The 21923-nt window shown below is 43.7% G+C and overlaps 1 protein-coding gene across 2 annotated transcripts; it reads right to left on the reverse strand.

Moving 5' to 3' along the window:
- Positions 1-5621: 5621 nt before the first annotated feature.
- On the reverse strand, positions 5622-16326 carry LOC119179357 (uncharacterized). Of its 2 annotated transcripts, none has more exons than XM_075868053.1 (10): positions 16081-16326; positions 14985-15031; positions 14424-14462; positions 13920-13955; positions 11749-11845; positions 9331-9473; positions 8757-8804; positions 8627-8662; positions 7711-7900; positions 5622-6060 (listed from the first exon to the last, which is right to left on the reverse strand). In XM_075868053.1, the coding sequence occupies exons 1-10, from the start codon at positions 16142-16144 to the stop codon at positions 6050-6052; spliced, it is 711 nt and encodes a 236-aa protein (XP_075724168.1). In that variant the 5' UTR covers positions 16145-16326; the 3' UTR covers positions 5622-6049. The 2 variants fall into 2 exon arrangements, with proteins under 2 accessions (XP_075724168.1, XP_075724167.1); XM_075868052.1 differs by lacking the exon at positions 5622-6060 and adding an exon at positions 6273-6415 and having other exon boundaries at positions 16081-16324.
- Between the last annotated feature and the right edge of the window lie 5597 nt (positions 16327-21923).

Raw genomic sequence — 21923 nt, forward strand, 5'->3', positions numbered from 1 at the left:
CTCCTAGATGTCCAGAAGTTGGAGCGTCGTGGAATTGTCGCAGAACATCCTTTCGCAGGTGATGCGGTACGACGAGTTAAAGTTCCACGCCGTCAGAGTGTAAGTTGCGGCGGTACAAAACGTTGTCTTGAAGTAGGTATCTGCTAAGAGAAGGGTCAGCATAACGCGATTGAAGGTGGTCAATGATGGTGAGCAGCGATGGATCTCGGCGCTGTTCATCGGCCACATTCAGAAAGTCAGTGATGGCTGAAACGCAGGCATCGGATTCCAAATCAGTGGAGCTAGGTGGATCAATGGGGTGCCAGGATAAGCGGTCAGCATCGCTGTGCAGCTTTTCAGATATGTAAACAACCGAGAACGTGTACTCCTGTAATCAAAGTGTCCATCGGCCGAGTCTTCTTGTAGGGTCCTTAAGCGTCGACAGCCAGCAAAGCGCATGATTGTCCGTGATGACTGCGAACGGTCGTCCGTATAAGTACGGACGGAATTTCGCAATAGCCCGAACGAAGGCTAAGCATTCCCGCTCAGTGATGGAATAATTTTTTTCCGCTTGCGACAAAAGGCGGCTAGCATAGGCAATCACACGGTTGGTGCCATTGTGTATCTGAGCGAGTATAGCACCAATGCCATGGCCGCTTGCATCGGTGCGAAGCTCTGTTCGAGCCGCTGGATCAAAATGAGCCAACACAGGTGGTGATGTGAGGGCGGTAATTAGCGACACAAAGGAATGTTCTTGGTCTCTTCCCCAAGAAAAGGCCACATTCTTTTTGAGGAGATCCGTGAGGGGCCTAGCAATATCCGCGAAGTTGAAGACAAAGTGGCGGAAGTATGAGCAGAGCCCAATAAAACTGCGAACTTCTTGTGTGGAACGCGGAACCGGGAATTCTAGGACTGCGCGGACTTTGTCAGGGTCGGGTTGAACACCAGTGGCGTCAACAAGGTGGCCGAGTAGTTTAATCTGCCGGCGTCCAAATGAGCATTCCGACGAATTCAGTTGGAGACCAGCGCAACGAAAAACGTCTAATATTGCCGAGAGACGAGACAGGTGGCTTTCGAAGGAGGGCGAGAAAACGATTACATCATCCAGATAGCAAAGGCAGGTCGACCATTTTAAACCGCGAAGAAGAGAGTCCAACCCACAACAACAACGTTGTCGTCTTCTTCATTTGGGTGCCAATTCAGCTGTGTCGGGGTGATAGTTCCATACACGTATCCCTTACTGCACTTCGACACACTGCTTTCATCAGACCACCCATCCTCCACTTCGTACGCTCAGGATGCGATCACCCGTGCCCTCACGGCACGCGCGGTAGTGCGCGCTCGGTTATCGTCGTCGCAGACAGCACAGAAGTCCCTTTATGACCGTCGACATAGAGATGCCGTTTTCTCTGCGGGATCTCTTGTTCTCCTATGGCTCCCATCTCGACGTGTTAGCCTCTGCGAGAAACTACAATCGCGATACGCTGGGCCCTACCGAGTCATTCGTCAGGTCACACCTGTGACCTACGAGATTGCCGCTACCACAAACTCATCAGCTGCTGCACCTAGAACGGAAGTAGTCCACGTTTCTCGTCTCAAGCCCCACAACGCCGACTCGCTCATTTAACAGGCACAGAGACGTTGCCTTACGGGCCGGTATGATGATACGTGTATGGAACTGTCGCCCCGGCACAGCTGAATTGGCACCCAAATGAAGAAGACGACAACGTTGTTGTTGTGGGTTGGACTCTCGAGCTGCTCCCGTTGGCCTGCATGACTGTGCGCTCTCTAAGCCGTTAGCAAGACCAGCTCTCGGTGAATAAATCTTCCCCGTAACAATATATTTCCCATTCTTCATAAACAGTTTTTGTTTCAGCCAATGTTTCATATGCGTGATAAAAATCGCCGAGTGCCGAGTATTTTTAGCATGTAAAAATTAAGCTACGCCCATTACTTGGTATCAATATACACTGTACATCTGTTTCACGTAGAACAGCCTTGTTATATCGTGATGGCCGCATTTTCCCAGGTGGCCGAAATTTGCAGAGCCCTCCACTACGCTCTCTGTCATAATCATATCGTGGTTTTGAGACGTTAAATCCTAACAATTGTAATAATAATAAAGCTCCAGGTATGCTTTGTATAGATTGAAGCTATGAAGGTACGCTAGAAAAGAGTAAGTCCAGTATATTGATCTTGTGAGTTGGCGTTGATAACCATTGACGTAAGAAAATGATGTACATACGCTCAGCATTTCATTGTTGTAGCGTCTTTTCCCAAACGCTCAGTGCTGGCCGTGGCGAAATATTTCCCGTCCCCCTAAAATCAAACATGGGTCATCCACTGTTTTGAGAGCGGTCCGTAGATCCTGAAGGTCTTCCATCGGGCTGCCGGAACGGCGACAAAAGAAGCACACTGTAATCAGTTTTCTATTCATAACCCTAATCGGTGCCCATAAAGATTAACTTTGGTGACACTTTGCATTAATTTCTTCGGAGCTAATGCTTTTGTCGCCTAAAGTAGAGACACCCTCAACACGGCTATTGCTGCTTTTTCAGCGACGGAAAGGTTGTTTCGGTACTTTCGGTAGCCTTCGGAGTGAGCAATATCGTAGTTAGGACACGACTCTGGGCCAGCAGCACGTTAGGTCTAGCTGTGTATGGTAGGCTAGATAATTCATCAAGTTGGTTTCTGATGTTTCTGCAATATTAAGTCAAATTGAAATTGGCTTGTTACATGTTACCTATCGTGAAGGCCGTACCACTTGCCTTGTTACTCAACCGATATATTTCGCGTGGTTGATATATAGAATATTGTGTTGGAGATCTCACCCTATTTCAATTTGCCTTCGCGAAATTCCGCTACTTTTCTCGTTTCCTACGCACGTCTTCTCAATTTTTTTTTCATGATCCCACCGAAGTGCCTTTTAGTTTTTTTGTTTTTTTTTACACTGTTCCATGTAGCCTGTTTGTCTTTTCTATCTTTACCCGAAGAAACTTGATCACCGAAAGCTTGCAGTTGTGAAAAGCTTTGCTTCATTTCATTTTTTCAATCCATTGTGAACCCCCCTTTCATTTGAACTCAATCAATTGGAAATGTGCCAGGGGGGGCTGTAATGAAGCTTGCCTCCAACTTTCCCAACCCTAAAGGGAGTCCTGCGCTCATCTCTGGCTCGAGCCTTCACATTAGGACGTGAAACTGTGAGAACAGGTGCGTTGACATTTTCTCAAAAAAAAAAAGAACGCGGAGCACAGTGTCGGGACAAATACCTAGGCAAAAATACGTCACGTGGTACAAGAATGTATTCGGTCTCGGGAGCCCCTCGTCAAAAAAAAAAAAAGACGTCACATTTTCCGCGTACGAAAGATACTTCCGGCGTGAAGGCGAAATGTCGTAAAAATCTGAAAGGAGTTCCACGTCTGAAGCCCGCATGCTTAGGTGACATTGAATCTATTGTGCCCTTACACCACACTGAAATAAAAAGAGAGCCAGACATTTCTCTCGCCTGGCTCCCAATGGACACTCTCGCTTCATCGCATACATTCTTGTAACAGACACGTGGAAACTGTCATATGCACTTGAATAATGCCACATTGGCGCTCTAGTATCTTTGAGAAGAGCATAAGTTTTTTTGTCCGTCTTGTTATTATTACCATTATTACTGTTGTTATCTAGTTTTATAGTTGTTGTTTTTATTCTCATCAGCCCAACCAACTTTCTGTCTCCCCTTCGTGCGTTTGGCTTCTCTGGGAATCCAGTTAGTTACCTTTAATGACCAGTGGTTATCCTGCCTACCAGCTACGTGCCCGGCGCATGTTCATTTCTTCTTCTTGATATAAACTATGAGATCCTTAACCCCGCTTTGTTCCCCGAACCACTCTGCTCTCTTCTTGTCCCTAAAGGTAACACCTATGAATTTTCTTTCCATCGCTTCCTGCGTCGTCCTCACTTTAAGCTGAACCCTCTTTTTAAGCTTCCGGGCGTCTCCTCAGTAGGTAAGTACCGGCAAGATGCAGCTGTTAGAGAGAGAGATAAAGATGCAAGGAAAGGCAGGGAAGTTAACCAGACGCACATTCGGTTTGCTACCCTGCACTGGGGAAGGGATGAAGGGGAGGAAAAGGTTGCAGAAAGATAAGGTACACACAATCACGAGCACACTCGGGGGAGCACACACAGTCTACAGGCGGTCGCTCAGGTTTGTTGATTTTTAGTAAAGTAGGAGTGCTTCAGTCGCTTTCTGCGCAACTGGGGCAGATGCCCAAGGTCCTAGAATCTTCTGCACACAAAACGGTCTGGAGTCAAGTTGATTCAAAACCATCCGGAGCTGGCATCGCTGTGTGTCGTAGCAAGCGCAGCTGCACAGGACGTATTCAATGGTCTCTTCAGCTCCGCAGTAGTCGCATGTAGAGGTATCTGCCACACCAATGCGAAAGGAGTACACCTTTGTGAATGCAACACCCAACCAAAGGCGGCATAACAGTGTCGCATCGGAACGGGAAAGTTGTGATGGTGGCTGTATCTTGAGCGAAGGATCCAGTTCATATAATTGACACCTTTGGAAGCTGGTAGACGAGCCAGAACGTGCGTGTGAGATCTCGAGCCAGCAGGTAAAGTTGTCTTGCTGCATCATTCCTTGATAGAGGAATCGGGACCACACGGGTTCCTTCATGGGATGAGCGGGCTGCATCATTGGCTAATTGATTTCCCGTAATACCGATATGTCCATGCAGCCATTGATATATATCATGCCCTCGTGCTAGAGCTTCAAGATGGCAATGTCTTATTTCATGTGCCTATTGTTCATGATTCCTCCTACGCATGGCAGACTGCAAACTCTGATATATACCTTCCTCTTGAGGGTTAGTGGTAGAAAACCGATCATGATTTCAGATTCCCTGCCACATGTGATGCACCCCATCATTAATTTTCTTGTTATTTCTTTATCATGGTTCGGCTACGCGGTTACTACCTGTTCTGAGAAAACAGATTCCTTTACAACTTCCAGCGTCTCCCCGCCTATCATAACGGGCTGTTTTGAAGATTTAACTTTCAATGTTAGTCCAACCTTTTAAAAAAACAACTAAAAAGAGTATTACTACACAACACGCTCACTTCCAGGTTGTTTATTTAAATACACGCTCCTTAATATTTTGTGCATAAATTTGCATTCTTTTGTTTCTGTGTAATGACCAGTCATACATTCTTTAGATGAACTTGTGTCTGAAACTCTTTTTCTCGTTTTTTATTTAGTTTAGATACAAATATTGTCTTTGATGAATTGTACTAGCTGCTGTGTTATTGTTACACATTTTTTGTACAAAATAACTTATTTAGTTGAGTGACAAGGTATTGTGAACTTGTTTTTTTTTGTCTTCATTTTATATTCAAACATAAAATTGAACGCTACGAACAATTTTCTACATATTTGCCGTTTGCTATGTTTGTGAAACCGGTACAGAGGTCTTTCGTCAGGTATTGTTATACCTTTAGTTATGTACTTTTCTTGGTGTAATTCAAGAAAAATAAACAAACTGAATTTGAATATCACTATCGCGTTCAAATCCTAAAGGTGAAACTTTAGGGTGCCCAATTTTTGTTTTTGTTCTGTTTTTGCTGCCTAAGCAAACACATAGCCACACGAATTCTTAATATAGCAATTTATTCACCATAAGTCTAACCAACCAAAGTCAAAGGAATCACTTCTTTGGTCGTGACTGACAAAAGTTGTGTCTTGAATTTTTTTCTTATGTGCGTGGCTAAGCTGTAAAACAAACTGCTTGGTTCAAAACTGGTGATGCAGTTTTGGCGTAGGCATTTAAGCACCCACGTACACCGTCAAAAAGCGTTTTATTATTTTTTGACGTGCCATTTTGTTGTTGGCGTGGGCGACGTCTAAACATTTATACTTTGAAGAAGTCATCTGGAGGGTTGGCCACTGGTGAAGGTGGGGGCTCATGACTTAGGGCTCATGAACCGCTATAGCAGCTCCACTCTGGATGGCCCAGGTTTGCCTTTTTCACTCCTCTTCTCAGCAGGTATGCTGAAGTAAGTCTCAGCAAGTTCTCAAGAGTTACTTGTTACCTGCAAGTATCATAGTTATCACATTTATAACACCACTTGAAAGAAAGGTAAGCGTAACATAGTGCACAACGTTTTGTGTCATTCCAAAATAGAGAACATTGGGCGTCTGGTGCTCCATAGCGTAGATCCAAGGTACTGCATTGAGTTCCCACCGTCCAAAGGGTTATATTTTAACCTTATTGCTCTTCAATTTAGTTCTTAATCACTAATGTTACAAAGCAGTTCATCTCGCCTAAGTGCTCAGGAACCGCTATAGCAGCTCCACTCTGGTTTGCCCAGGTTTGCCTTTTTCACTCCTCTTCTCAGCAGGTATGCTGAAGTAAGTCTCAGCAGGTTCTCAAGAGTTACTTGTTACCTGCAAGTATCATAGTTATCACATTTATAACACCACTTGAAAGAAAGGTAAGCATAACATAGTGCACAAGGTTTTGTGTCATTCCAAAATAGAGAACATTGGGCGTCTGGTGCTCCATAGCCTAAATCCAAGGTACTCCATTGAGTTCCCACCGTCCAAGGGGTTACATTTTAACTTTATTGCTCTCCAATTTAGTTCTTAATCACTAATGTTACAAAGCAGTTCATATCACCTAGGCTTTCCTTAGCCTAATTGTCAATTGTATTGATTAAGGAGTATTACTGCGATAGCTCTAACGGGATCACAACAGCAGTAGATTTTGGTGACGTTGTGTTGGGCCACCAAAACCAGCGTGCAAAATCACTTTCATGCGCAATGAGAAATAAGCATCTGTGATCGAGTGGTATTCAAACGCAGGTCCTCTGCATGGCACTCGAGTTCCTACCACAGAGTCACGTCAGTGCTTGAAAGAATTCCTTGCAAAAAGACTCTACACAGGCATCGTGTCGGGATAAAAATTAATTTAACAGATGGAATGTACCATGGTCGAAAAACACAAGTAATAAAGATGCGTCGTCAAGCATTACGAAACTCTAATGATAGGGTGCTTTATAAGGATTGCCACCTGTTATACAATGGACTCAGCCATGAGTCTTATTCATGAACTCCATTGTTAACAAAGCGCACATAATGCCTTGCAGATGGGTGAAGGGTACTTAGCATCTCTACAAAGCGGCGATTAACGGCATACTGGACACTTCCCAACTTGACGAAACTTATTCTTCGTGGCACCTCGCCGCGGTGGTCTAGTGGCAAAGGTACTCGGCTGCTGACCCGCAGGTCGCGGGATCGAATCCCGGCTGCGGCGGTTGCATTTCTGATGAAGGCGGAAATGTTGTAGGCCCGTGTGCTCAGACTTCGGCGCACGTTAAAGAACACCAGTTGATCAAAATTTCCGAAGCCATCCACTACGGCGTCTCTCATAATCATATGGTGGTTTTGGGTCGTTAAACCCCAGATATCTATCGATCAATTCTTCGTGGCGCTTCGGCTGCTTTGGAACTGTACTTGCCACAGTCACTCCAGTAGAGTTTACAACGTGAACTCTTGATAGATCGCTCCTCCTCAGGCTTTTACTTTGAATAGAATGCATGTTCCGTGCTGGTCTGGCGTGTATTGGAAGGCTCTTTTTGCTTGCTACTTTAGATTTTAAAAACGAAAAAATGGTTATTTGTAGTCTGTGAACTAAGGAATTACGACAGTTCTGACAGGTATAAGATAGAGGATCAACTTACAGTTACCGACGGCTCCGAGCAGGTTATTGGTGAGTGAACTGACAGCATTGGTGATGCCACGTGTGAGGGACCGGAAAGGAAGCAGCGAGGTGAACTCGTTTAGCGACGAGTTGAGAACGTCCACCAGGGGGCACACCAGGCTCGAAATGAGGTCCAGTTGCAGGCCATCCGGAGCGACGCTCAGAATACACTGCACAGATAAAGGACGTCCTTGTCTTATTTGGTTTTAGGCTCGATCATCACATCAATTCGCCGAGGATGAATTTGAGCACGACTTTCACATAATAGAATAAGGCTCAGGGGGTGGGGGGGGTCAGTCTCCTATACAAGGTAGCACAGCTGTAGCATACCCCACACGCAACACCATATAGTAATCGTTTGCTCATTTCTTATGCAACCACAAGACTGCGCAAGCTGTCACGAACAGCTTTCCTGGCAAATAACGTTCCCACTCCATCCTCCAGTTTTAAATTATTTCATGGCAGTCAAATGTTTGGATTACTGTGGTAAAGGCCTTAGATCCTTCATCAAACGCAAAAAAATCACCATTGCTGACATCAGCATGTGTCGTGCAGAAATAAAGTGATGACGTATTCATAGGCACCATAATGATGTCATAGTTCATCAAGATTTGCATTTTGTCATGGTGCTACTGTGAGGTTTTAGGGACTTCACTCAATGTCACATGACATTGTCACTTGGTCTAAGTTGGCTACTCAAACTACGTAGGCCGTTCAAAAAGGATTGTCTCCCATGCTGAAAGTAGTTATAACAGTTAAAGGCCGAAGTTTGTGGAGTGAACGTCCTGACTCGTGTTCACACAATCGAATTTGTCAAAATATAAAACATTCAGCGCTTTCATTGTAACGCGACGCAGAAGTTAATAGTATTCGCTTCAAGTAGTCATTGTACTTACGCCAACTGCTTCGAACAGTTCTCTCAGAATAGGGTCCTGCGTAAAAGAGACATCGTGTACTGTCAGTAAAAGCTTTCTTTTTGCCAACCAGGGTTCACTGATCTCAGCATTGTAACATAAATTCTCTCACCGAAATTGTTGATCCCTCTTCACAAAACAGGAGGGTCCGGTTCAGACACTGAAACATTCAAACGTGTATGGAAGACAGAATGATCCATTGCCGCATCAGTTCAGTCTCTGTCACAGATGACCTTAACTAGAAGACTGGTGTGAGAGCTCCTGACTTCTCCAAGAAATCTGAAGACAATGTAAAGAATGGTCGTTAATAAAAAATGAAGCGAATAAACCTTGTGGACAGAAAATATGAAAGAGTGTCTCTTGCGAGCCGAGCTCTTTTTTTATCCTGGTGCCTTTTCGTATATTTGCCAGAAAATTTTCAGTGTTCGACATGTCCAGGACATGAAGCGATTGCTTCTTCTAGTGACCGTCTGTGGCCCTGCGTTATAACTTTTGTGGCATACGATAACGTTTTTAGAGATTATATTTAAGAGGCTTTGATTGCGCACGTACAAGACCTTAATTTATCAGGATATTGTAATTTTACGATCAATCAATACATTATAATGCAAGCAGCAATATAAAGCTCTCGCATTCTCTGATCTATTCTAATGACAAGTGAGTTTAGGCATGGCAACAGTCCTCACCGCCCCAATATTGAACACGCTGGGCAAGCTGATCTGCAGGGGTTCCTGGCAGGCGATGTTTCCAGGACTAAAGGTTCCACAGCTGAACAACGGGATTCCGAGTGGATTGCAGAGGATGTCCGTGAGACCACCGATATCAGCGGCTGTAATGGTAATATGGAGGTAAAAGTGGTTGAAGTTTTATCTGTGCATCATGAAAAAACTACGCGGATTTCACGTATTACATACATTTCTGAGGAAATGAAAGTTAGCCGCCTGAAGTATGCAATAAAAGTTAGCTGAAATGTGAATGTTGCCAGAGCCGGCACTTTGACATGAAGGTTTTTGCCTTTTTGAGGGCCCTCACGTCGCCCTAAAGAAGAACACTCGGTCGAAGCTGGACAACTATATAAACTTCTAAGCGTTCGCAGCGGCGAGAAAACTTGAAATCATACACGCCATCACGGAAGCTGGATATCAAACAAGCACGTAAAGACATTTATTGCCCAATTATGGCACTCCTCTGTCTTGAAGATGAGAATTGTACTAGTTGATGCGAATCGACCGCAAGCAAAGAACTAGTACAAAAAATATCCATCTGAATGGGTCAATGACAGTGAATAAAACTGAAAGAACGCACTGCCCTTGTCAAACATCTTCACGTCGTCTTTTTTTCTTTCTTTTCGGGATAATTGGTTATGCCGGAAGCTCCTCAATTTCTTCTATTTTCTTTCTTCATGTTTCAAGCAAGGCACCAAGATTAACACGTAGATCAAACATGGCACCACCTTTCTCAAAAATGGCGTGGAAAATGTCGTCACCATATGATGTTACTCCGACGTCACATATCAACCAAACATATGTCGTCCCTGTGACATCGAATTTTTTATGGAGAGGGAGAGGTAGTCACTTGATGAAGGCATTAAAAACCGCCTATTTTTATTATGTGTCATTGGTAAAACATCCCCCTTCATCCGAATTTTCGGAGGGAACCAGAGCCCCCGCCCCAACCAACCTTCCCCCCATATGGCTACGGGCCACATGGGGGGAAGTCATGGGGGATGGTGATGTCATGGGGACGTCACTGAGATATCACCTAAGGTTACGTGAAATGCTGGTATGATCACATAACATCGTCACTGGGTCAAACAAGGGCCGTACACGAAGGCAGGGCAAGACGATGGGAGATGCACGAACAATTGGCAAGGAGCTGCTGATGTATAAGGAAGACTGTTTCAGCTCCACCAACATGAATCCTGGGGAGAGTGGGGGGGGGGAAGCATTCAGTGTTCTTTTTTGTTATTCTATACCCGCTATCAGTTCCCTAAGGCATGTAGAGAAAGCATATCAGCTTCACTGGTGTCATCGGCTAGTTGTCGGGTTTACTGTATCCCGCTTCATTTTAGCGGAACGATTGCGAGTATTGGAATCTCCACACATTTACTGGCGCATGACTGTTTTTACGTTGCACCATGACTACAAGACACGTTATGAGGGCATTTGACTTCGACCAGCAGGAATTCTAAGATGCTTCTGCACGTCACGATCACGTCGTAATCGCGTCACAATTTTTTTGTCATCCTGTGGCCATCATGATTACATCATAGCGTGGCGTCAGCACGTCAAGTTATCTTTGTGATAGATCATGACTACATGACACACCGTGAAGATAGCAGACGCCAACAAGCAGAACCCTTCTCAGGTGCCTCACCTCTAAAAGCTTGCGATGCCTTTGATTCCGGAGGAGGAGCAAGACTATGTTACCTCAGGAAAGTTATTGGAGAGGGTGGGGCAGGATCAAGACTCCGACGTAGAAGATGAAGCAGATGGCTTTTGCTTTGTAGTCGTTTCATGAGATTGCACAAGGAACAATGGGAGTTTTACTGCGCATGTGTGCACGCTTTGGCTCAATTCGATTGCCAATTGCTTGAAGGTACTCGACACACGAGGGTAGGTCTGGAGATTTTATTTTTTGGGCATATCCATTCGTCTGTGGTCTAATTTGTGGTACCCGAAGCTTTTCCGCCTAAAATAAACTGCGTTTAAACCCCACTAAACGATAATATTTTTAAGATTCATCATCATCATCATCGGCCCGACTACGTCCACCGCAGGACAAAGGCCTCTCCCATGTTCCACCCGTCAACTCGGTCCTGTGCTTGCTGCTACCAATTTATACCCAAAAACTTCTGAATCTCATCTGCTCATCTGACTTTCTGTCTCCCCCTAACCCGCTTGCCTTCTCTGGGAATCCAATTACCTCCTGCTTGCATATAAGTAAAACTTTCAATATTACAGTTGCACAAATGAGGCTGAATCGGGAGTACGGCGAATGAGTTTTTTTGGAGAACAGGGGCATGAGTCGCATCAATGAAACTGCTAAAACACATAGAAACTAGGTGGGCCAGCTGATAGTGCTAGTAAAAAAGGGGCACTTACACAAGCCCAGTCTGGAAACAACAGCTTCAAGGAGCCCAACCACGTTATAGAGCACAGAAACGGGGCTTCCGATCTGGGGTAGAATCTGGAGAACACACTGTAAATGGGAAGACGTGTACGGAATTAAAACAGGCTAGAAGTATATTCTTACACTCGTGGAAAGCACTGCCTGATTTTCTTCTGAACAGGGATGCTGTTTTTAATAGTACTGCAGGCGAACCACACAACAATATATGAATGAAATTTTGTGTGCGAGTTGATGGTTCAGTTCAATCACTTACAAAAGGGAACATTCATTCGCGTTTAAACCGAAAAGGCTACGCTTTCTATTAGAGACATACACACTCCGTTACAGTCTTGTAACGTGGGGTGACAATAAGCACTTCCTTGACAGAATCAATACAAATTGCAAAAAACAGGGACACACGAAAAAAAAGGAGCCAGACACCACGAGTGCCGACTTGAAAAGGTGTTTCCTCACTTTTTTTTTGTCCCTGCTTTCGACACTGTGATTTATTCCGTAGCGTCATACAAAGTCGCCCAAGCTTCCGTGCTCGTACGCATTTCCGGTCAATCGCTTATTTCTGCTTTGGAGAATATCCAGCAATTGTCTTCAAAAACTAAAGCTGGTACGAAATTGATGGTGTTGCATAAAGAGCTGTATTACAATCAAATCTCAGTATGGGTGTACCCAACATAAGGGTCAATACACACTGCCTGCGTGATTTATGAAAGTCAACTGAACGAGTCTGTTGAAATAGTGCCCTCTCTTCTGATGAGAAATTGGGATCAATGCGGCTCGAGGTAAAGCAGGTATGAGCCAAGCGAGGCCTCTGAGATCAGTTTCTACAGTGTGACAAAACTCATAGTTAAAACCGACAATTTCACCAGTACCCATGAACACCGACGAATGAGTGCCACTACCGAACACCATAGTCTACAATTACGCACCGTGTTCATTTTTTTTCTTAAAAAACATATAGCTGTGAGTTAGCAGATGTCTTGTACATTATGTTTCACTCTGCCCTTAATCTTTGTCATTTAGTTTCCTTAAAGCTTGTGAGCGCTTCCACAACTTGAAGAACATTGGCAGTGACACCTTGAAATTATAGTGGTGTCGCATGGTGGAGCTCTGCTACAAAAAAAATATTATTGAATATTTTAGTAATAAACATGAAGATGGAGGCCCCTTTTACGCATAAACACCAGAATACATCATGTAAGCTCCTTGTTGATTACCCATCGTGCATAATATTGAAGCTGAATTGCATGCTGAACTCGCGCCAGTGAGTGAACTATTCCGGACTACTCTTTCGGTGCACTCAAAATAGATGGAGGGCATTCGCTGCAGATGCACTTTGCTAAATCACGCAGAACGTTTTGTCGTACGTAGAGAACTCCTAAGAAGCATGTAAGTGCTTACTCAACCCCTGAACAACTATTTCCAGCAAATACTGCTGACTGGACAAGTTGGTTCATGAAAATGATATTGCTTTAGCACAGCTCAGTTTGAGTGTAAAGGAAAGATACTATGCAGTCAAGAAGGGGAAAAAAACAGACGACAGGGTGTTTTCTATTCTATATCAATGCTGTGAAGCATTGGTATATAATTGTTATTCTGAAATCAGATCACAAATAAGTTTTCTTGATAGTGTGCTGCGCCACTCGTGTATGGTTTTGTCATGTGTGTGGAGTCACGTGGAATGAGCTATTGTGTTGTAAGGGTACGCAATAAACAAAAGTTAGAAGTTAGCGCTAACACTGTCGTCTGTTGTTTCCCCCTTTTTGACTGCATAGTATCTTTCCTTTACGCTCAAACTGAGCTGCGCTAAAGCAATATCATTTTATTTACAGCAGACAATGTGCTGTAACTTATCATGGCCCTATTGCTGCACTGACAAAATAGAAATTTTTATTTTCGTTTCTCCGGGGTTTACTAAGCTTAAAGTAGTAAGAAAAGTAGCAGTATTGTAGATGCATTTTGTCAGTTGAGCTCAAGTGCGCGAGCCTTATTAAACCTCCTCTTACTGTAAGACTGCCAATTGCATAACTAAGTAAGTTACCGTTATTGCACTTGCTTTCAGGAACTGTACACTCAATGGTACATGCATAAATCGATAGGTCTGGCAAGAAATGGCAATAAGTTCACTTCGCTGCTGCCCTACACTTACCCCTATGATGCGGGTGAGGTCCGGTATCAGGCCCGACTGCAAAATAACAGTAGTGTTCAAACGTTACTTTTTGTACTGTTTTCTAAGTTCAGCCACAAGTTAAGCACTTTGGATGGTTTGGTCAGAATTATTTTGATGAAAAATTTAGGCGCCCTGATAAGAACTCGAATATCCAAGATCAACAAATGACTCAATACGTATTGAGTACAGTCCGAGTGAGACCATTAGAATATTTGTGATGAGGTGACTAGCCCACCGCTGGAGGTTTCTTTCAGTGATTTTTAAATATGCCGAGTGGGGCTAGTGGCTACCATTTTTAATAATATGCACTATACAAATACCATTTCTTTCAATATGAGCAGCAGAGATACAACGTTACATTAGTGAAATATTGAATTCACATACCACAATGCTGTTTCAACCCCAACAAAAAACTTTCGCCAAAATTAGGGAGAAACGTGTAACCCGGTTCCAACATAACGTGCAGATAGTTACAAAGCTTACCGATGTGTCAGGACAGGCTCTCAGCGTAGTTCCAAGGCACTGTAATTGGAGTAAAAGTTTTGTGGATTGTTGCGTGAGTACATGACTACATTTTGCCCTTCACTAATAACCAAATAAAGTGAATGGTTAATTGAACGTAGTTTCTCTCCCTCTGTCAAGCTCACTTGCACATTCATTGATTATTGTACGCGTAGGAAGAGCTGCCTAATAGAAAGCACAATTCCTATATTTTAGCCCAACTGTACCGCTCCTCTGTCTTAGAAGAGAAAGTTGGCCTAGTTAATGATAACTGACCGCAGATAAATAATTAGCACAAAAAGCACCAAAGACAAGGTGAATGAAATGAACAGAACGCGGGAACTTTGTCAGACATCTTCACCTTCTCCATCTGCTCAACAAGTAATATATTTCGCATAAGTCAGGTCATCAACTATGCCAAGGTTTTCAAACGATATCTACAGGAAAGTGCCTACATAGGCAAAATTAACTTCGAATATCTCAGTGCAATAAAACTGCAAACACGGCATCGAGTGGTGTGACCCAGAGGTGTTTGTGACTCACCTCTCCTAGGTTGAGAATGTTGGGAAGGGTAACATTGATACATTGTCCTGCACAGAGATACAAAGACAACTTCGCTTTAACAGTGAACGCAAGAAACAGCTGTGCATTGACAGAGAAGCAACACTCTCGCCATACCTTACAAATAACACTAAAGTACAACTAGATATCACTATCTGGAACTCCTAATTATACCTAAAGCAAATTTGGTTGAGGCCTAGCGATTTGCTTCAAAGACGTAATTGTGTTGAACTGTAGACGTAGCTGGTGGTAACAAGATGAAAAAAAAAACCTTAGTTGAGTGAATGAGAGATTGTCCCCAGTTAAATCATATGTGACTGTGTACATGAAACAATTTCTGCTAAGAACATTCGCGCCTATCACAGCTTCGTATATATACTTGACAGGCAACAATTTATAATTTACACTTCAATAACAAATTATAAAAAATAGTGGTTCGCTTCACGCTTTTATGCAAAGACTCTTTATTCGTAATTACACCGCTCTGAACTCACTCTAAACAACCTGGAGGTTTGTGATTTACTTTTTGCTGGTTGGTAGTGGGTAATCATAAACAGCATGAGCTTAAAGGACACCAAAGCAGCGATCTAAAAAGCAGCCGAGACTTATTCAACAACCCACACTTTACCACTGTCTAAAATTACCGGCTGAATTAGTATGTTTAGCGGGAGAATTCTATTCACCGCATGTCATAAATAAGAACAGTTTTTTTCTTACTTTCAACAGTCCTCAAAATATTTTAAAACATTTGAACCATATTCAAGCATGATACACATCGTCAGGATGGATTGTCACAGCTGACTATTGAGTGGGTCATATTAACATGCACTATAACCAAGGTAGGCAAAATATGTCATCAGTAATTGATAGTGTTCGTTTCTGACGCTTCTCTCTAGCGTTTTCTACTGGTAGCATATCTGTGTCCTATATTGTTTCATAATTTTTCTCACATCAGTTCTCATTTGCTGAGTCGTCATCACTCCCGAATTCCAACACATAGGTTGAAAACCGTAATTTTGGGGATTGAGAAAGTTTGATTTTAAAAGACATAATGTTAAAAAGTAGAATCCAAACCTACCGTGTACTGTCGGAAGAAAGACCATCCCGAGTACAAGGAGAATAGACGACATCATCTGGGCCATCTTGAAGCTATAGACTTTATCCGGGACCTAACTCGGAACTCAAATCTTTAAGTTGTGGTCCTGTGTCAGTTATGACAATGAAAGCCAATGGCGAGGCCAAGTTCATCACCTGATGACGCAACGTTTCCTCGGAGAGCAGCGAAAAGCACGGGATACTTGGCGAGTGTGAATCCCCAGTGGTTGGAGCTCCCTATTTAAACTTCTCGCAAGTCTTGTTTTCAAAAGCAAGAATGGTGCGTGATTGGACAATAAGGTGTGACGGAAGCTGTCAACGTTGCGTAACAATCGACAGTTTGCCGGTGACCCTTGGAGCTTGTAACCGTTATTATCGGAAAAAATAGCATCACGCTGTTTTCGTTTTGTTTCGTTTTGTTTTGTTTTCTCTGATACTTGGGCTCTTGCATGTTATTGGGTGTCGACTTGTGTACCGCCGTCCTGTCGCGATGCTACGGAACACGCAGTGAAGCTGAACCCCTCTTGACAAGTGCAGCACGTGGCTTTGAAGAACAAAGCTATAGTCGCTCTGTTTGGATGCAGCGTTACGAAGGCTGACGATGACACCCGGTGCCACGTAACCGACCATAAACCTCGCACAACAAGTCTATTGATTCTTCTTCAACAATCATGACTTAGCAGATGACTGCTCGTTGCCTCAATGAGGTAGGCGGGTACGCATATTTCAAGCTATCATTATCGAACTCAAAAATTGACTGTTGGCGTCCCTGGGTGTCGACGTGAACACTAGAGGTGTGGGAAATCATGTTCCCGTGGCGTTGCGGCCATAGAACGACACCAGGAAGTCACAGATCGCCAGTATTTGTGCCGTCGACATGACACATATCATGACGACACTCACCATGACGTTGCATGAAGCCCTCGTCCCACCACGTCATTCCTTGGTCGTGGCGGGCTCATCTCGGAGGAAGTACAAAGCCAGAAAGGGTGCGGATATCTTGCAATGCCTCCAATCCAAGAGGCCATGCTAAACCAGGTTAAGTGCAGAAAGATTTAGGACATGGTTGGCCGAGACATAAAAGATAAATATGATGGTTTTCGTCTTTGTGTCGCTTATGCGCAGACACACGGGACACTGTGAGATTATTTGTTTACTTTTATGTCATTCGGTATCAGGTATCACCCGCCAAACTTATTGCCACCACTCAGTGTCGTATGCACAGAAACGAGTGTAAAGCATTTAGAAAGAAGTTTGCCGAATGAGGAGCTTCATCTGTAGTGGTCTGATTGTTACCTTTCATACCGTCCCTGCCACTCGAGTACATTTCGGCAGGAAACAAGTAGAGTGACTGTAGGTCTCAATCCAATCGCGAGGTACTTCACTCGCGTAAATTGGAATGGGGTGATCATCATCGTCCGAGCAATTACCACAGCTTCAAACTTGTTAAAAAATTCATTACTTCGTTGTGGGTCATACGAACAGCTCGTATTTAAAATTCGGCATCTCATTCACACATCACAAGAAAAAGGGCACCAAGTGGTGTTTCAGTGGCATCCAAGTCACTGCGGCCTCGTAGGAAACGAACACGCCGATAATACCACTCGCACTGCTGTTGACGGCACAGAGGAGGATTCCGTACCACTTTCAATGTCTGACGCGGCCAGCTGCCTTCGAGGGCTTGCACAGGAAAGAACTGTCTTTCCATGGTGCTCACCAAGCAACCAAATAAACTTGACCATACATCAATCCCGCCTGCGCTCTTTGGTGCACCTCTATACCAAGTAAACTCCACCAAGAGAGGCCAGCCCGCTTTATCGTTTATGGTTAGGTGTGGCGTTTGTGAAATCGCATTCCTTCCTCATTGGAATAGCCCAAAATGCTCTCTGCGATGCCTCTAATTGTGAGGAGATGCTATGCCACATACTTTGCGGACTGTCTGGTCTACAATATGCAGAGACAATCACTGGCGTCCATTATAGCGTGCCTTGAAAATGAACAAATGACTGTTAAATCTGTTCTAGCATGTCGTCGACAAAGGACATTACAGCAGAAGGTGGCCGAAGAACTGCTGAGGTTTTAGGGGCGAAGCTCCTTAAAGCGGCACCCGTTCGTCTCTCGTAGTCGTAGTTGTAGTGTGGAACAAGTGTTACACACTACAACTACAATCCGGTTACGTTTTCACCTGCAAGGTGGTGTCGGTGGGAGATTTCTCCTGTGCTTTGTTGAACAATAAAAAGTTCGCGGCGTGCGCGTTAACAAAAAGCCGAATGCTCCTGTCTCTCATTCCCCATTAGCAGCCATTGGCATGTTCCAGTAGAAAACGTTAGTAGAAGTGTTAAAAGCCGACTTCTGCTGTCTCTCATTCTGAGTTGCAGCCATTGTTCACCTCCAAGGTAGTGCATGGTGAGATTTCTCCTCTGCGTGAATAAACAATAAAACATTTTTGTTCAAAACACCGTTGATGGATGAAATAAACCAACGAAAGACGCCAGATGTTTTTTAAAAGCAAAACGAAACGACGTCAGATGTTTATAAAGCAAAACAAAAAGAAGAAGCCAGCTGCTTAACGAAAGATGCCAGGTGTTTTTTTATCGGGCGAATTAAACAGCAGAAAATTTCACGGTATTACTAACAGGAGCTTCGCCCAATCTCATCATCATTCACCTCGTGGATCTGCCGTCAATTTTTTTTTAGGAAGACGGACTTGGCCAAGCGCCTGTGAGAAGGATGTCGCGTTCCAGGGGCCAGATTATTGGACTCTTACCGACTATAAGCTTGAGCACGTGCTGTGTGATGGACTATCTCTCCGTCCCTCTCCTTTAAATCTCCCTTGTCCCCACGTGTAGGGTAGCAAACCGGTTATCCTGGACTGGTTGACCTCCCCACCTTTTCTTCTCTACTATTCCTTCCTTCTTCGTCATTTTCGATTATTCACTTGTCACTTGTCACTGGTCTTGTCGATCGGCGAATCAACTTTATACCAACCATGCATCCGACTTCAGTGTTCACTTTTGTTTCCCCTTACGAAGACTTCTAGCGTTGCGTTCTTTCGTACATCATCCGGAGCCAAACTAACTGAACTTCTCATTCACAAGTACATTTTTCCATTGGTATGGGGTTCATGTGCCTGGTCATGACCATTTGAAATACTTTGTTGCGTGAACATTCCTAGCCGCCGCAGCTGGGATTCGAACAGGCGCCCTGCGGGTTAGCAGCCGAGTATTTTAGCCACTAGACCGCCGCGGCGGGGCGTGTTGCGTAAGCTTCTCAACGTAGTTAAAAATGAATTAGCACAAACTGGAAAAACGGGTGACGAGTATTAGGGTGGCCCTGTTGTCGTCTACGTTACAAGCGACACGAGGTGAAGGCATGCATTCGTACGGCGAAAAGGGCTCTAGAAAGAGAAGAGGAAGGCCACGAAGTAAACCAGATTTCGGCATATGGTTTGCTATCCAGCACTGGGAGGGGGGAAAGAGAAGTGATACAGAGGATGAAAAAAAAAGGGAAGAAAAAAATCGCACGTGCACTCAGGAAAAAAACAAAAACGCACACAGGAATGGCATTCTCGCTACAAGCGGTGAAAAAAAACCAAAAAAACTTACGGACCCGACAGACAACTTCGTTACAAAGTGAGATGCATTTACTAAAATATTAACTGGTGTTTAACATTTCAAAACAACGGCACGATTTCGTGGCCCTCCGTAGTGGTGGGCTCCTGGAATTTACATCATCTAGTGTTGGCTTTTACGTGCTGCGACACCGCACAATACACGGGCCTCTGCCATTTCTCCTTCATCGAAATGCAACCACTGCAAACTTTGAGTAAGCAACCTACTTTTTTTCATTAAACAACTTTAGCGATTCATTAGTGAATCAAGGGGGAAGAGCCATGGAGTAAATCAAGCAAGACTAGTGTGGGGCCCTCGGGCTCCTGTTCACGGCCGGGAACTTAGTCCCCGTGGCAAGGGTCTATAGACAACAGGATAGATTAGAGGTTGCTCCGCGCAGTTTGCAACTGGAGCTAGTAATTTGGACCGTGCCCTGGTTGAGATGAGTCACCGAAGTGGAGGCCCTTGTGGTCCACGCGTGACTTGATTTATTTGCTTGAAATACTGCAACGCGGTAATCTGGCCCAAGCCGCGCATGGTCTTCGTGTGCAATCTTAACGTGTGTATGCAAATGACGCAAGATACGACACAAAACACGTGCTTGCGAATTTTACGAAAATCATTTTGCAGGTGGGTTCATCAAACGGAAGCGACAAAAAACGTACGGGGTAGAAACGCGATAAGCAGACGAGGTAAAAAAAAATGTAGAACACTAGATGTTCAACACATGTCACTCCATTTCGCTAAAAAAAAAAAGATTATCGCAACTAAATATTGTTACAAGGCAGTGGGCGTGGCTCCACCGTCGTAGACGAATCGATGAAGAAGAAGCGGACTCCAAGCGCGAGACGCTATTAGCCCTGGGGTGTCACACCTACCTGTAAATATTGCAAACACACTCGTTCCTTTCTTCCGCGTATTTGTAATCTCCGTAACAATATCATAGATGGCAGAAAATTTCAATCCACAACCGTGGGAGAGAAGAAACTGTTTTGAAATAGATTTTTTTAAGAGTTAAGATTACGGGAAAATAGCGTGTACGATTTTCTCGAGTATTCTTGTACGAAGACGCATAACAGATATTGCAAGACCCTATTTTTTTATTATCCCAATATACTGCAGGCCTTTCACGACTAATGCAGAAGTGGAGACATAACAAGAAGAAAATCATACGTTCTCAACAACTCACAATTCGAATTTGACACACTGTATGAGTTTCATAAATGATTCAACGGTGTTACACACACACACATTTTTATTATCTAATCTATTCCAGCACCAAATATTCAACGGGAAAGGCGATGTTTTTGAGCGTCATCACGACCTAAAGATTGGTGGAGCACTTCAGGATAGTTCAGTTGCGATGAGCGTTTAGTCGGGCGTAATGAGAGCGTGAAATGTGCAATAACCACTATACAATTCGTAAATAAATTTTTGTTGCAAAATTATTATTCATTGCAAAAGGTGTTGCAAGTTTTCTGTTGCAAACAAGCCTGTGTAACTTCACAGTCTCACGAAATGTGAATATACTAACTTCGCTGCCATTATCTTTGTATTCGTTCTATTTTACTAATGGTTTGCTTTAGATGTGGACTTCAAGTGAGATCAATGTAGTCTAAACTAGGTCTAGTTAGTATTTTGTATGCATATAGTTTAAGATGTGCTGGCTCAGTGCGCTTTTTTTTTTGTTCAGAAAAGATAGTTTCTTTCCGCTTTTTTACACGTAGTCAAAATATTTGGTTCCCAGTTTCGAATCGGCTAGAGTGTAATGTCTAGGTAAATAAATTGATGGCTTTTTTGACAGTTGAGCTTCTTATTATATATGTAAAGCTTAGAAGGTTTGTTTTGTTTTTTTCTCGATGAAATGAGTTGAGTTTCTCACATGTTAAATTTCATGTTACATCAGTAATAAATTGTTCGCAGGGAATGCTTTAGTTTAGCTTCGTCGTTTTAGTTGTATACGACTGTGTACGCAATATTCCTCGGAAAATAGGCGCATTAGAATAGAGTTTTCAACAGATAAGTGAAAGCCGCTGTTAATCATTAAAACAACAATGGCGCAAGAACCGATCCCGGAAGTGCTCCAAAATAAGCATCAAGTGATTGCGATATAGATGCAAATCGATCCTTGCGATCTGTTTGTGTTCGGCTAAAATGCGGCTAATCCAGGATGCCGACTTATTTTAAATACCAAAAGCGGATAGCTTTGTGATTC

Source organism: Rhipicephalus microplus, chromosome 7, assembly GCF_043290135.1.
Source record: "Rhipicephalus microplus isolate Deutch F79 chromosome 7, USDA_Rmic, whole genome shotgun sequence".
NCBI classification, from domain to species: domain Eukaryota; kingdom Metazoa; phylum Arthropoda; class Arachnida; order Ixodida; family Ixodidae; genus Rhipicephalus; species Rhipicephalus microplus.